At 37.4% G+C, this 15,510-nt stretch overlaps 1 protein-coding gene across 1 annotated transcript; it reads right to left on the minus strand.

Annotated features, from left to right (window-relative positions):
• Nucleotides 1–141: 141 nt before the first annotated feature.
• Nucleotides 142–4,466, minus strand: LOC112695898 (serine/threonine-protein phosphatase PP2A catalytic subunit). The gene is made up of 11 exons (XM_025748430.3): nucleotides 4,111–4,466; nucleotides 3,197–3,253; nucleotides 2,891–2,974; nucleotides 2,491–2,562; nucleotides 2,233–2,304; nucleotides 1,928–1,968; nucleotides 1,612–1,678; nucleotides 1,119–1,310; nucleotides 934–1,023; nucleotides 738–845; nucleotides 142–658 (listed from the first exon to the last, which is right to left on the minus strand). The coding sequence occupies exons 1-11, from the start codon at nucleotides 4,201–4,203 to the stop codon at nucleotides 593–595; spliced, it is 942 nt and encodes a 313-aa protein (XP_025604215.1). The 5' UTR covers nucleotides 4,204–4,466; the 3' UTR covers nucleotides 142–592.
• Between the last annotated feature and the right edge of the window lie 11,044 nt (nucleotides 4,467–15,510).

The following is a 15,510-nucleotide window of genomic DNA, read 5'->3' on the forward strand; positions in this document are numbered from 1 at the left end:
TAATAAGAACAGCAGCTACCTGAATAGGAGGAGGTCAAGGATCGTAAGATGACAAGTTATCACACGACGGCAGATGGATATACCGATGATCGATGATGATTAAATTAAAAATAATTTGTATGGGAGAGCGGAGAGAAAGAATAAGCAGCAATAACTATTATCATGCAAATTATATAGTCAGAATTAATAAAACACAGCAAAAGCATCCATGAGATAAAATCCATTCATAGCTTCTAAAGCATGAAATGGGAGGTATAAAACATACGAAGAAATAAAGACAGAGAAAAGAAAAACAAAAAATATCAACATTTTGCTGGAAAAATACATATTCTGATATAGTCATCACATCTTGGCGACTTCTCCAAACGGGGTGTGTGTCCAGCAAGTTCTTGAGCACAGATCAGTGGAATGTTTACCTGCCCTATTATACATCAAAGCAGTCTTTTTGGACAATCACAAAAAGCATGGGACGTGTATACCTCCATGGATTTAAATGCTTACAGCAATCTCACCAAGGAGAATGCACATCTATCTGAAATTAGTGCACAAGTAATAGATAACCACGATACCAGTATGGCAGTAAGCAGCTAGATTATAGGAAGTAATCGGGAGTTCTACGGGTAACATCAGGTTCTCCTCTCCTTGGAGCAGGTTCGAACTGCAAGAGACATTTCAAACTTATGCACAGACAAACCAAAGCAGAGCAAGAGCAAACAAGTTGTGTGTGTGAGAGAGACCTGGATAAATGTGTGGCCCTTGCAATCATCAACCTCCAATATGGAAGCCATGTTCCCACATCGGTAACAGTAGTTGGGTGCACTGAAGATCGTAACCACCTTTTGTTCCTATTTCCACAAAACAATGCACAGCTGAAACTTATCCAATAATTCTAGAGCAAGAAAATGAAGATCACTCAACGGGAATGAGAATTACATGAGCCCAGTTAAATCCATCCATAACCAGCTGATGAGCTCTAGCAATCAGCTTCAGACTGTTTGTGTGATTAAATTGTTCAGATATATCCTGAAAGGACAAATGTGATCAATAAAAGTATAAAAGACATATTGATATACCAAACATATTCAACGTGGAGTAGAGAAGCTAAAAGCTATCACTACCTGGCCAAAAGTATATCCAGCACCCCGTGGAGAAATTCCCCAGCCACATCTGTCATCTGGATCAGACCACAGAAGATCACACATGGCCCCTTCATGAGGAACCTCTTGAACACGATCAAAGCTCCTTATGTTATCAAGGGTCTCAATTGAAGGTGAAAGTCCACCATGCAGACAGAAAATTTCAGACTCCACCTGGAAGGGACATGCATTAAATTAGAGGCAAGATTACCAAAAGGCTGTAACCAACACAGCAATTTTTGAACAACGATTCCTAATTTATTTAGTATTTTTTCCAACACAGGGAATTTATTGACAAGTAGATATATACAAAGGAATTATTTGAATCTCTTTAAACAAAAGCTAACTTTAAAAAAAAAAAGCTAATTATTGGCGATCTTGCATTGTTATACACGGATAGAATAAGTCACAAGTTACATGTACAAACATATCATAGAATAAAGTCATAAATACAAGGTGAAAAGAAAGTACTAACCAATGCGGTCAGAGGAAAAAAATCAAAAAGGTCTGTAAAGATCTTCCAGACATTAGCACTACCATACCTGCAAAATAGATGATGAATAAACAAGAAATGTGATTGTTTCAGTGCATGAAACCAAAACAACACAGTGACATCCACGATCAACAGATCAATTGAGCACAAGACAAACTGGATCTGAATGTAGATCCAATTGCTTGTGAACTTCAGTTGAAACAATTTACAGCAAAATATGCATACAAATCTTTGTCAAAACAGAAACTCCTACAGTTTTGCCCAATTGGATCTCTTAATGATGATGTTGTAAACTCACTTTCTTAGGCACTCATCGTAAAATCCATATACTTGTGTGATCTGCATAAAATCAACAACAGAGATGAACAATTAGCTCAACAAGAAACATACACCAAAGCAAGTCTTTGAATCAAATGCCAAAAGTGCTTACTTGTCAAGCAATAACAACTATAATAAACAAAAGCTTCTGAGCCTACTGCCTAGCTAGTTTTTGTGCCACTCAAGAATATGAGTACTATACAAGTTCAAACATAAATTCCATAAATGACCTCAGCAAACATAGTCAAATTATAGTTTTGATCAATTAAGAGTGAAAATGCATACCTGACGGCTTTCATGGTTTCCTCTAAGAATGGTTATTCGTTGAGGATACCGCACTTTCAGTGCCACAAGCAGCTGCAAAGAATAACTTATTAGCTCATCTAGAGTTTAGGGTCATTTGAATATCATAAACTCAACCTAATTTATGAATATCATATATGCACCTTATAAAGGTTGGCAGAGGGGGAGAGAGATGAGGGGGATTCAACAAAATAACTACCAAAAGGTGAAGATCAAATTTTTTATCTCGATTGAGCTTACCGTTACAGTCTCAACTGAATAATATCCTCGGTCCACGTAATCACCCATAAACAAGTAATTAGTATCTGGACACTGTAAACATAAGGGGTGTATTTAGATTCCACATCCAGATAATAATGTGCTAAGAATATTAACAGAAACTGACAGAAAGATGTATCATTATCATGAACATGAATATGAATATCATTTTGCAAAATTAAAATGCTAGGGATATTAGGTTTCCAGTGAAGGGAATGAGTGATTCCTGCATTTTTTGCAATATACTCCAAACTACCTATGATGCACTTAATCTTTAAAAACATATTCTTTGTCAGGTCTGAATTATTTAGTAAAAATATTTATTCCCCAGCTGGAACATAAGACTGGATACAAAAAGAAAGTCATAGTCAGAAAGTGGTACCTTCCCTCCAATCCGAAATAGTTCAGCAAGATCATGAAACTGCCCATGAATATCACCACAAATTGTCACGGGGCTTTTCACAGGCTGTGGTAGAGGAGAGACACCAGATAAAATTAATGATTTATCTCTCTAAATAAGAACAAAATTAGAAGTCTCACTGAACTAAAGTGATATGGTTAGTGTTGGCAAAAAGCTATATAGAAAGAAAATCAAGTATAGAAAGTAATTATATCAGACTCATGAACCCAAACAAGGGGATAATATATAACTGAAAGTCTGAAATGGTTAAAGTAACGAGAGTTGCACCTGCACATTACTTTCATCCATTAAAATCTCCTTAGCCTTCTCACATAAAACTCTAACCTACACACATAGAAGGAAAAAAAATTATTTTGCAAAATAAACCGATGATAAGAGAAGTAAATGATATTTGAAAATACTCCCGAATAAAGAACATAAAAAACATATTGCTTAAAATAAACAACACAAAGCCAATCAATACGAAAGGATACTCTTTATATGGAGAATAAATAACATTTATCAATGAAACCCAAACATTTTTGCCATCTCTAATCTCAATACTTTTCAGAATGTTGCAAGGAAAACAAGGAAAATTGTCAAATACAAAAAGCAACAGATCAGAGATGAAGGCACCCCACATAATGTATTAAACACAGCTCACAGTGAGCCAACGCCTGATCCAAGTATCCAACATGACGCAAACAGAGCCAGATTTTTTTATAATTCTCACCACCTGATTTTATTCACTAAATTACCTCGCTTTCTCAAGTATCTTAAGAACCAGCAATAGTTCCAAGAATCTAAAACGCAGTGTCAAAAACAGAGAACCTGCGCCTTCTTATGCGAAGCTTCCAAATTCGTAACACAGTAACATAAATCTCCGCACAAATCTTGAAGCCAATTTCGCAGCTGAAAAAATCGCTTCTCGTGAACCAAAAACTACTTTATCAATTCCTATTTGATCTACAACAGATCACAGCAAATCAATATCATCATCTCACTCTCATTTCCCGAAATTAAGCATAGTTTCACTCATGGATTTTCATCGACAACAAATACATTCCTAATTCGCAGCGAGAAAGAGCCAAAAACTAATCACTAAACAGAAAAATCAAGGTTAATTATTGCGTATACATGCGAGAACGATTTTGTTCGGGAAGGAAGCAGATCCTGAGCATTGAGGCCAAATCGAATCAAACCTGTTGCTCAGAAAGTGGCTTGCACTGCATGAGCTGCGAGATCTGCTCGTCGAGATCATGAGTGGAGTCAGATGGCAACGAATTTGCGCCCATCGTGGTGGTCCTCTCTCTGCAGAATCGGAAGCGCGACGGCGAAAGGTGCTTGTGCGTCGGGGGATTAGGGGAAACCCTAACCCTAGGCGGAGAAAGATTGATTCAGCGGTGGCGATTTTCGCCGTGAAGGGTGTCAGAGTGAGGTAGTGTCGAGAAGGAACGAGAGCAACCTCCAAAAATGGAGAGAGAAAAAGAAAGAGGGCGCGTGAAGTTGCAAGAAAGTGCTTTCTATAGCGCTTGAATTGCACGGTGTCCAATAATTCATTATTTATTATTATTATTATTATTATTATTTGGATTTTTTTGAATTTGCTTGCGGTTATAACGAGGGAAAGACTTCATTCCTTCCAATCACGCTGGGCCACGTAATTTTTTATTGAGATAAAAATTGCTACTTTATTTGTTTAAAATTGTAAGTACAATGATTATACACACAGTTGTTTTAGTTACTTTGATTTACTAACTACTACATGAATTCAAAAACAAAATTATTATCCCATTAAGAAATACGGAAAAGCTCTGCATACAAGCCATTAGGGCTTGTATGCTTTACAAGTTTATTAAATAATAAATTTAAAATACTCGCTCCTCCAGCTACGTTGATTACACGCGCTATATAATATGTCGCGTATATCTAACTTCCAAATTTAAAATATTTGTTTCCTTCTTCGTTTTCGTTATTTTGAGATTTGGTTGTTCTTCTTCTCGCGCGTTTTCGCTCATTCTTCTCCATCGATCTTTTCCTCTTCTTTTCTCACTGGTATGTTCTTCGTTTACGTTCTCTTTTTCTCTCTCTGCAACTCGAGCTTCGTTTTCTCTGTTGATTTGTTGTTTTCTGAAATCAAAGTTCGAACTCGTTTTGAAGATAATGGATCCTTCAAGCTCATATTCTGCGCTGAATCCAGGCGATGTGGATTATGAATTTGAATCTAACGAAGTTCCTGAGGTTTGATTTACAGTAATTTGTATAGCATTGTGTAGTTTAAAAATTGCTGAACATTGTTTAATTATCTGGAATTTATAGCAGACGCTCGGGTGTAGATCAATCTCTTCTTTGGGTGTATTTTAGCTATAAGTGTGGGTGTATATACACTTTACTGGTTTTTTGTTATTTTTAATTGAGTTGTTGTTGTTCAGTTGTATTATATGTATTATATCAGACATGATTGTGTGTGTTTTTAGTTTTTGAGATGGTGTATTCTGCAGTCTGTGTATTCACAGTTTATGGCTTTAAAGGTCATTCTGTAGTTGAGTTGTTTCGGTTCGGGTGTATCATATAAGACATGATTGGGTGTATTTGTATCATATCTATGGGTGTATTCACAGTTCTGACACGGTTTATTGTGCAGCCTCTCTCTGTTGTTGATGACGAGCTTGTTCCGAAGGTCGGAATGACCTTTAGGACCCTTGAAGATGCCGGAAAATTTTACAGGAACTACGCCAAGGCTGCAGGTTTCTCTACAAGAGTTCGGTGCACAAATAGGAAGGGAAACGAGATTAAGAATCAACTGATTACATGTAGCAGAGAGGGAAAATGGAAATCTAAAATATCTCCAACCGAGAAGACCAATCCGACAGCCGGTTTAAACTGTCCTGCAAGAATTTATATACACACATTGAAGGATGTTGGTGCTTGGATCATTTCAAAGGTTGTGCTGGATCATTCACACCCCTGCTGTCCAAGCAAAGCAGAGATGCTCAAACAGCACAGGGAACTAAGCATGTCCATTCGTCGTACGATAGAGAATAACGACGAGGCCGGTATCAGACCAAGCAAAACCTACCAATCATTTGTTGCGGCTGCCGGGGGTCACCGCGAGTTAAATTTCATCGAAAAGGACGTGAGGAATTACATTACCAGGGAAGTGCGGAATGTTTCCGAACAAGAAGATGCAAAGGAATTCGGGAAATATTTGTTAAGGATGAAAGAGAAGAATCTGAATTTCTTTTTCGAGCTCGAACTCGAGGAGGATCAATCGATTAAGCTGGCCTTTTGGGCCGACGCAAGAAGCAGAGCGGCCTGTGAGTATTTCGGAGACGTCATTTCATTCGACACCACCTACAATACAAACAGGTAACAAACTGTCCCTTTTTATGATGCTAAATTAATTTATTTTTACTAATCTGCAGCAGAGGTGTATATTGGTTGTGTCATTGGGTGTATTCTAAGCATTTGTTGGGGTGTACCTAATGATTTTGCATTCTGGACCATGGTAATTCGTTTCAAGTATAATTTGGTCTGTGGTTCTTTTGTCGGGGTGAATCACCACGGCCAGTCAACACTTCTCGGATGCTCTTTGATGAAGAACGAAGAAATTGAATCATTCAAATGGTTATTTCAATGCTGGCTTCGTTGCATGGGAGGAAACGCTCCGAAAGGGTTTCTCATCGATCAGTGCGCATCAATGAAAAGGGCTTTAGAGGCCTGTATGCCAACAACAGTTCACCGCTGGTGTATTTGGCACATCATGAAGAAGATTCCAAGCAAATTAAACGGGTACAAGGCACACGCCGATATCGAACAACAAATGAGCCATGTTGTTTGGAACTCTCACAGCAAAGACTCATTCGATAGGAATTGGAACGATTTTCTGGTGAATTTTGGTCTTGCGGACAACAAGTGGCTCTCAGGTAATGTGTTTTTAAATTCTGCAGCAGAGGTGTAAATTGTACTAACTCTCGGGTGTATTTTACTGTGTGTGTTTGGGTGTATTATGCAGATCTGTACGAAGACCGTCACATATGGGTTCCTATCTATCTGGACCACCACTTCTGGGCAGGGATGAGAAGCACACAAAGGAGCGAGAGCATGCATTCATTTTTTAACAAGTACATCACCCGTAACAGCTCGCTCATTCAGTTTGTCAAACAGTACGATAATTGCCTCGGAAGCAGGGAGCAAGCAGAGAGAGAATCAGATGCTGCAGATTTTCATACGGTCATACCGTGTGCAACCAAATCCTCCATCGAAACTCAGTTTCAAGATGCGTACACCCAAGCAAAGTTTAGGGAAGTCCAAGCCCAATTCAGAGGAAAGGCGAATTGCATCACCAGATTAAAGAATTCCGCTCTAGGCTATTCAGTATACGAAGTCGGAGAACAAGTTTCCAGCTCAATATTGGACAAGTTCGCGGTTACCTATGACTCAGTTGCAGCCGAGGTAAAATGCCAATGCTTATTATTCGAGTCGAGAGGGATATTGTGCCGTCACGCACTAAGCGTGTTAAGCTTCGAACAAGTAAGCCAAGTGTCCCCTAGGTACATACTGGAACGATGGAGCAAGAAGGTAAAGAGGCGACACACACACATCAAGAGCAGCCACGACGAGCCACTAATGGAGCCAAGAAGCAAGAGGTTCGACCAATTGGTTTTTCGTTCGCAAAATATTTGAGAATTTGCCTCTGAATCGGAGGAGCTGACTACAATTCTGCACCGTGCGTACGATAACGTCATGGCTGAGATGGAAGCAGTAAAAGCCAAAAGGAAGGGGACATCTTCTTTATCCCACGAAGACGCCAACTTGGAATCCGTTAACGAGCTTCAAAGCCCGCCAAGGATTCGAACAAGAGGACGTCCAAAAAACAGGCTAGGTTCAAAGTTGGAGAAACAGATTGCAAATGCCACAAAGAAGAAGAAGACAAAAGTTTTAAGCGAGGTAAATGTAATGTTCTTTAAATCTGTGGCGATTGAGTTTATTTTTCTAGTTAATTGTTTAGCTAATGCGTGAGTGTTATATTCAGATAAACCTGTTTGATGCTGCATCAGCGGCGCATTCAAGTAGCAGCCAATACCAGGGACAAGTTATAAATTATCAGTTCAGGATACCAGCAGCAGGGGATAACTACTTGGGTGTATAGTTATAGGGAGTATGGGTGTAAAATCCCTGTTACCTTTGGGTGTATTTTTGTTAATAGACAATTTACATATAGACACATATATAGATACATATAGAACAAAAGCTGTAAAAATTCACAGGTTATGGGCGTATATTTCAGTTGATGTTTTTTTTCATATTTTAGTAGATGTAATTCATTCATTTTGAATACAGCACAGACAATTGGGTGTATATTTTTACTCAACCTCGGGTGTATTATTAGACTAGCGTTGGGTGTAACAATTTATAATATGCGTATGCTTTGATTTTTTGCTTTATGTTTTACCACCTGTAATACAGTTTTTGAATACATCACAGACAGTTTAGCAGCACAGATAGTTTAACTATGGGAAAAAATATACATCGAAAAAATATACATCACAAACATTTACATTATTTGTTCAATTTACAAACTACCCAGTTTCTATATCCTCAGAATTAATCTGACAAAACGGACTCAATAATACAGAGGATGGCTTCGACAGCCTTATACCACTACTCTCTCTAATTGCCTGATCTCTCTGTCTATTCAACTCACTGAATAGTATCCGGGAAGCATATTCCACTCTGTAGTGGTCCACCTCCTCCTACAATTAAAAAGTATGTTATGTTTAAACAGAAATATTAATTCAGTAAAGTAATACAGAGTTATATACTTCTAAAGACAGTTACCTGTGTCCAGTTATCCCATTCATACTTCCCATTTTTAATGTTTTCCGGCTCTATTAACTCAAGCCACTTCATTACGTAAATAGCGCAGTCATAGCTGAAAACGAAGAAAAAAAATTACAAATCTCATTTAGGAAAGTTTAAGGTTCAGAGTCACAAATATATACCTTGTTTTTTGGCCTGAAATTTTAACATATGGCGCTTTAATTTCCTTCTCCTTCTCGCCTTTCTCGAGAGGTTTCCCGCCGGCATATGCTATCAATCTCGAAAATACATATCCCTTAAATACCAAAACAAGTCAGTAATACACCCGAATCAATTGACAAGACACACCCAACTTAATATGGAATATACACCCAACTCAAATTTCAAAATAGACCTATCTATTAAAGTAAAGAAGACAGAGGGAACTTACAGTGAATTTATTAATTTCCTTTCTCTCAGGGCTTGGAGCTTTTTTGTGTAGCGGGTCAAGTATTTGACATTTCCGCGTTCTTGTATTTATTAGCCACAACCACCAATGTCCCGAGTGGCAAACAGGAGCAAAAATCTGAAGGATTGCCACATTTCAACAGTCTGTTATTTTATTTGGCATATAAGTAAGTAAGCGTACTAACAAATTTACGAAACAAAAACTTACATATGGATGCGAACTTAATTTTTTCCTATCTATGAAGGGAATGAAATTGGGGTAGGCTTCCACCCTGAATTCTCTGTTCGTTTTCGGAGATATGAATTCCCCCCTTGGGTGATCAGAAAGTGCCATGCTCTGCAATAATTGTAATACAAGAAATGAAAACATGAAAATACACAACTTACACCCAATCTAAGCTAACAAATACACCCAAATCCATGCATAAAATACACCCAAAGTTCGTAGAAGTAACACTTACCACAATATCTGGGGGGAGACAGTATATTTGTGCATGAAACCTCTTTTCCTTTTTCTGGTTTAGGATGAGGCAGATGGCAGATACAACCTAGAAATCAATTTTAAATTAATAACCATTGCAGTTGACTTTAGTGTAAAAACATTAATGTTAGTCTAAAATTACCTGACATTCTATATCACTGTTTGCCTGGAGGGATGCAAGGTGTGTTCTCATCAAAATGTACTGTCCTTGGCCAGTCAGAGTGCATATCTCCTCAAACTCGTTAGTATCGCCCTTTGCATCCTCCTTCAGTCTCGTCCCCCAGATGTAGCACTTTTCTTTCATATCATCCAGAATTTGATTTGTTCCCCCCGGTGTTTCAAACTTAGCAGAACTTTCTCCCCCAGTCTCCCTCCGAATTTGTGGACTTTCGTCTTTTCCCTTTGACGCACTGCTTGCTAACTTTTGGACCAAACTGTCCAATTGTTCCAGCATAGTTGCAGCTTCTGGAGATTTTTCCCTTTCTGTCTCCTGCGTCGATGCCCCCCTCCTGGCTTGAATCTGTCAATCCAAGGCTGAATGATGGCATCGGCAGATCTGTTTTAGGAACATAGCTTGCTGTCCGTGCCATCATCAACAGGGCAGCAGCTTCCTCGGCATCTGGATGACTGCATCATTATGTATAAGAATAAGAGTAAGAATATACGGATGACAAGCAAAGATTGATTCTAGTCTAATTAACTTACATTTTTGTTGGAGCTGGGGGAAGCTTGGGTGTTGTTTCTTGATGTTGTTTGGGGGTTTCAGGAGTGCTGCACAGTTGCACAAAATCGATCAGGAAGAGTATACACCCAAACTCATAGCAAATATACACCCAAACCCTAAACAAATATACACCCAATACTATTTTCTTACGTTTCTCTAGCCCCTTCAATCTGTAGCACAGGGGTTGGTTCGGAATCTGCGTCAGTGGTTGTTTGTTGGGATGGCGGCACAAAAAATTGGATCGGGACTCTAAACAAGAATAAAAATGAAAGGTTAACAACGTATTTGAAAATAATAAGGTTATAAGGTTGAAATATTCTTGGATAACTCACATTGCAAGCGCTTCCGACGGCGTTTGTTCCCTAACAACCATCACATTCGAATCATCCGGAGTCAACCTAAAATACACCCAACGAAGGTCAACAAATACACCCGAACAATTCAAAAAGAAGACGGACTTTGTTTTTTGAGAACTTACATAGTTGCAGTTTTTGCTTTTTTTTGCTGCCTTTTTTTTCTTGAATAAAATAATAAAGGGCTTTTTTTTCTAAAAAAAATATATACAGAATTAGAAGTAGAAGTTATTAGAAGAAGAAAAGTAACGGTTATTTGAAAGAGAAATTACATGCTCTGAGACGGCTGGTTTACACTACTCTGTTCTGTGCGTCTTTGAGAGGAAGTATCATCACTTCCCAAGTTGACAGCCGGTAGTCTAAACAGATTTCATGTTATTCAAAACAAATATACATCCAACTTAGTGAACAAGATACACCCAACTTGATGCACAGAATACACCCATATTGTTTCACAGAATACATCCAAATCACGATAACAAGAATTTATTAAATAATAAAGCTTCTTACGTTTCAGAGGACACATAGCGACCTTCTGTCGATCGCAGGTCAGCCTGGTTGTCTCTGTGAAACAAGATACAATTATTAGCAAACAAAAGACACCAAAATCTCAAATACACAGCACAACAAGACATACCCCTCTGCAGTAGATTTTTGAACGTTTTCCCCTAGCAATTCATCGAGTTCGTCACTCGATATTTCATATGTCTCACTACATTCATAAAATAAGACGTTAACAAAAATAATTACGATGATAGACCGTAGGATAGCTTACGAGGTACTGTACCCGTAAAAGTATTGATCTTCTTCAGGATGTGAATCCTCCACAACTACTTTTTTCCTTTTTTGTGGTGTTCTGGGTGGAAAAAAAAACAGTAACAATCAGAAATAAAAAATTAATTTTATCACAGAATTTTATCCAAAGAAGTGCTTACTCTTTTGGAGTTGTTTTTGTTTCTTTCTTTTTCTTCTCCTTCTCCACAGGAGATGATTCTTCGCTCCTATAAGTCAATAACAGACGCTTCAGTTAATACACGAAATCTTTATAACGAAGCCAAAAGAAAGGAGTAATAATTTCAGGACATTACTCGTCACTTGGTTCAGATTCAGATTCTGAATCAGAATCTGACTCCTCTTCCCTCTGCTTTCTTTTTCTTGAGTCCATTCTGCAAGCAAACAATCATCATTTAGAACATACTAAAAATACACCCAATTCAATTCACGATACACACCCAACTGAGTATAAAATATACACCCGACGCAGCAAACGAAACACACCCTGCTTAATAAACTACATACACCCAACGTGGACAAACAAAATACACCCAAACCCAATAAAGAAATTACACCCAAGTATGGTACTTACTTTTTCCCCTTTTTGCCGGGGTGTTTAATTCCCGAATCCTCCGAGTCTTCTTGAGCCTCAGACTCAGAGGTAGAAGTGTCACTCTCGGTAGTTTCTGTCTCCGAAGACGATGTTGAGCTCGCCTTCCTTTTTTTGTTTTTTTTATTTCTTGTTCTTTTTGTTTTTTTTCTTTTTTTCTCATTTTTTCTTTTGTCTCTGCCAAATTCAGAATCCCCTGAAACATGAGATATTTTAGTTAGTACCATTCGGGTAAATAAAGTACATCAACTTATTATGATTACTCACCAAAATTTCCTCTCTTTCTTCATTCATTCTTTTCACCAACTGCTCCTTAGTCCAGTTGGCAATCCATGGCTTTGGTGGTCTTTCTACCCTGTTCTTGCCTTTCTTTTTTGAAAGGTGAAAGTAGATTATCATCAGGGCGAAGAGGCAGCCATTGATTGCCTTCTTCTTCTTCTCCTGGTAGTCTGTTATGCCCCTGATCATGAAGGTCAAAACATGCCCCCCCCCCCAGTTTCTCTCCTCTATGCCCTCCATCTCAAAAATCGGGACCAGGTGCACGAGCGATATTTTGTTTATCGTCGTTGGCAAAAGGAACGCCATCTGTATGTAGAGGATGAATATCCTCTTAAACATCAGGCGTTCCTCTTCGTTGCCAACGCCAATTTCCATCATTTCATCGGTAAGACTTTTGAGGGTCTTACCCTGGAATCTTCTATAAATTATTTTGTCTTCATCAGAAAGTTTTTTATAGTCAACTTTTTCAGGAAATAGATCTCCTACAAAAAGAAAGACAACAAAGCATCAAAGTCGGTTCAAATACACCCAAGCATCAGGTTAATATACACCCAAGCAACAACTTAATATACATCTATAATTTTGAGCTAATTACCTGTTGCATTGATGCCAAGCGCATCACCTATTTTTTTTTGGGTTATATGGAAAGAACCATATCCTGTCCTCAGTTTGTTCTCCCCAAGTTTGAAATTTTTTGCCAGCTCTCTTAAGAGTTGGTGATCCACCCTCAGTGGTGGGATGTGCATCAACCCACCGAATCCAAGATCCCTGACAATGGCCTTCTTCTCTTCAGTCATGTTTCTGAATTTATCATTCAGGAGATGTGTGGCACATTTCAGGTCTTTGGTTTGGTTTCTTGCTGCCATTTTCTCTGAAACTAAAAATACACCCAAAGATATCAGTAATATACACCCATATATATATGACTCAGATACACCCATTGATAACAATTAAGATACACCCATTGATAACAGTAAGATACACCCATATATATGAGTCAGATACAGCCATATATTCGCAAGATACACCCATTCATAACAGTGAGATACACCCATAGATATTATTCAGATACACCCAACAATGTCAAACAAGATACACCCATTGATTACAGTGAGATACACCCATAGATATTATTCAGATACATCCATATAGATATCAGACAGATATCACTCAGCCATGCTTCAATATAAAGCCACATTACAAGGTTAAGCATTTTACACCCCCGAATCTACGGAATAAACCCCCAAAAATCAACAAAAATAGCAGGAGAACTTAGAATAACAATGTAGAACGACGTAGAACTTAGAAGAACGACGTATAACTTAGAAGAACGACGTATAACAAAGAAGCAAGAGTAATAGTAAACCCTAGCAGAACGACGAAGAACAAAAGTAAAATATACAGTATTTTAATGGACTTACGTTGAGTATTCTTGGTTTGTTTTTTCTTCAGATTCTTCACAGAGAGGTTGATGGTGTTTTGATGCAGTTTTCGAACTACGATTTCTATATTTTGAAAGTTGATTTTCGCTCGAAATTGAGAGGGTTTCGTTGTTTTGAAAGTGCCTTGAGAAATGGAAGAAGTGGAAGAAGTGGAAGAGTCTCCCATACGTAACCGTTCGAATGCTGAGCGCGTGAGTTGGACGCGGCATCTTATCTCTCTTTCATGCGCGTGATTCGTGTTTGGGCTGGGCCAACTTGGTTGCTTGTATGCTTGTATGTGTAGCAGGCCCGTAAGAAATATGGGAGAAGATAGATTCACTTTCCAATTACAAACTCCTCAAATAACAATAGGTGAATTATAGTAATGTTTTTTTGTTTTCTTTGGGCATCGAATTATAGTGCTTAGGAATTTTTAACTATAATTAAAAGTAGTCCCACACTTTTTGGTCATGGAGTTTCAAATTTTCTGGTGCTTTTTTTGTGTATGAATTTTTGATAGTGATGGGTAGGCCCAATAAGTTTTTGTGTCTGATTTCAAACTTCTTTGTAGAAAAGCTACAAATAGTAGCCCATTAGTCTTTGGGTTATGGTAAACGGCCCAAAAACATTTTGCTTTCAATTTTTCTTATCAGTTTAGACTTTAGTGAAGTACCAAAATGAAGTACCCAAAAAAAAAAAAAACACTAAAGTCTATTGCGCTCATCGTGACCCAAAAATAAAGTCTATTGTGCGCATTGGGGTGAAGGTGCTATTCCTATACAAATACAAGTCTATGATAGTATGTATGATTAATGAATTCTCGACAAAAAAAATAAAAATAAAAATTGTTGAGATAAGAAGATAAGATAATTGAACATTCTGTGGTTAAACTCAAAGGGATTTTATCTTTTCTTGATTAAGTGTTGATTGTTCAGTTCTCATTTGGATGTGAAAAAGCTTTAACACTAGATTAAAAAAACTATTAATCTTGTAGAATTTAATTCTTTTAAGATAAGGAGATTTATAAAATAAAAATTATGAAATTAATCCATGTTGAACAACTTTCATATATATGATCTTATAAAATAACCTAAAATGATTAGTTTTTAATTGTCTTACTTTAAAGGAGACAACTAAGTATACATATATAATTACCAAAAGCAAACTTATGACTTGCATCTTTCATATGGAGTTGAGCCAACAATTGTGAATTGTTCTGTTTTTTTTTTTTTTTTTGCTAATTATCTCCCATTTTGGTAAATTAAAAATTAATTTATATCGATAGTCAATTATTACTGTATTCATAAGATAGAATTTGGGCATTCAATACTTAAATAAACTGATAAACTAACCAATTTGACTGTGACTTAGTCTATCTAGCCATCTATTGTTTGTACATATTTAAATGCTATTGATCTATCAAGAATTTTCTCCCACAATGACTTACAATAAAAATGGATCATTAGAGAGATACTACTATTCTCCATCTAAGGGATGTCACATATATTTCATCAACACCACCAATATTTAGACCACGACTCAAATTTTGTCTAATAATAAATATGTGATACTAGATATAAATTCAGATTCTAGAGTATGAACATCAAGCAGCCATTCATCTGAGATGATAATTTAAATATTGACACATTCACACGTATTATACATATTAACAATCAGTTTAATTAATTTA

This window comes from Arachis hypogaea, chromosome 6 (assembly GCF_003086295.3).
Source record: "Arachis hypogaea cultivar Tifrunner chromosome 6, arahy.Tifrunner.gnm2.J5K5, whole genome shotgun sequence".
Taxonomy (NCBI): domain Eukaryota; kingdom Viridiplantae; phylum Streptophyta; class Magnoliopsida; order Fabales; family Fabaceae; genus Arachis; species Arachis hypogaea.

Excerpts from the sequence above, each read along its gene's own strand:
- LOC112695898 (XM_025748430.3), bottom strand. The coding sequence starts at position 4,203 with ATGGGCGCAAATTCGTTGCCATCTGACTCCACTCATGATCTCGACGAG. Across the intron at positions 1,679-1,927 it reads TACGATGAGTGCCTAAGAAA|GTATGGTAGTGCTAATGTCT; the intron begins GTGAGTTTACAA and ends TCTATTTTGCAG. Across the intron at positions 1,311-1,611 it reads TTTTTCCTCTGACCGCATTG|GTGGAGTCTGAAATTTTCTG; the intron begins GTTAGTACTTTC and ends TGTCCCTTCCAG.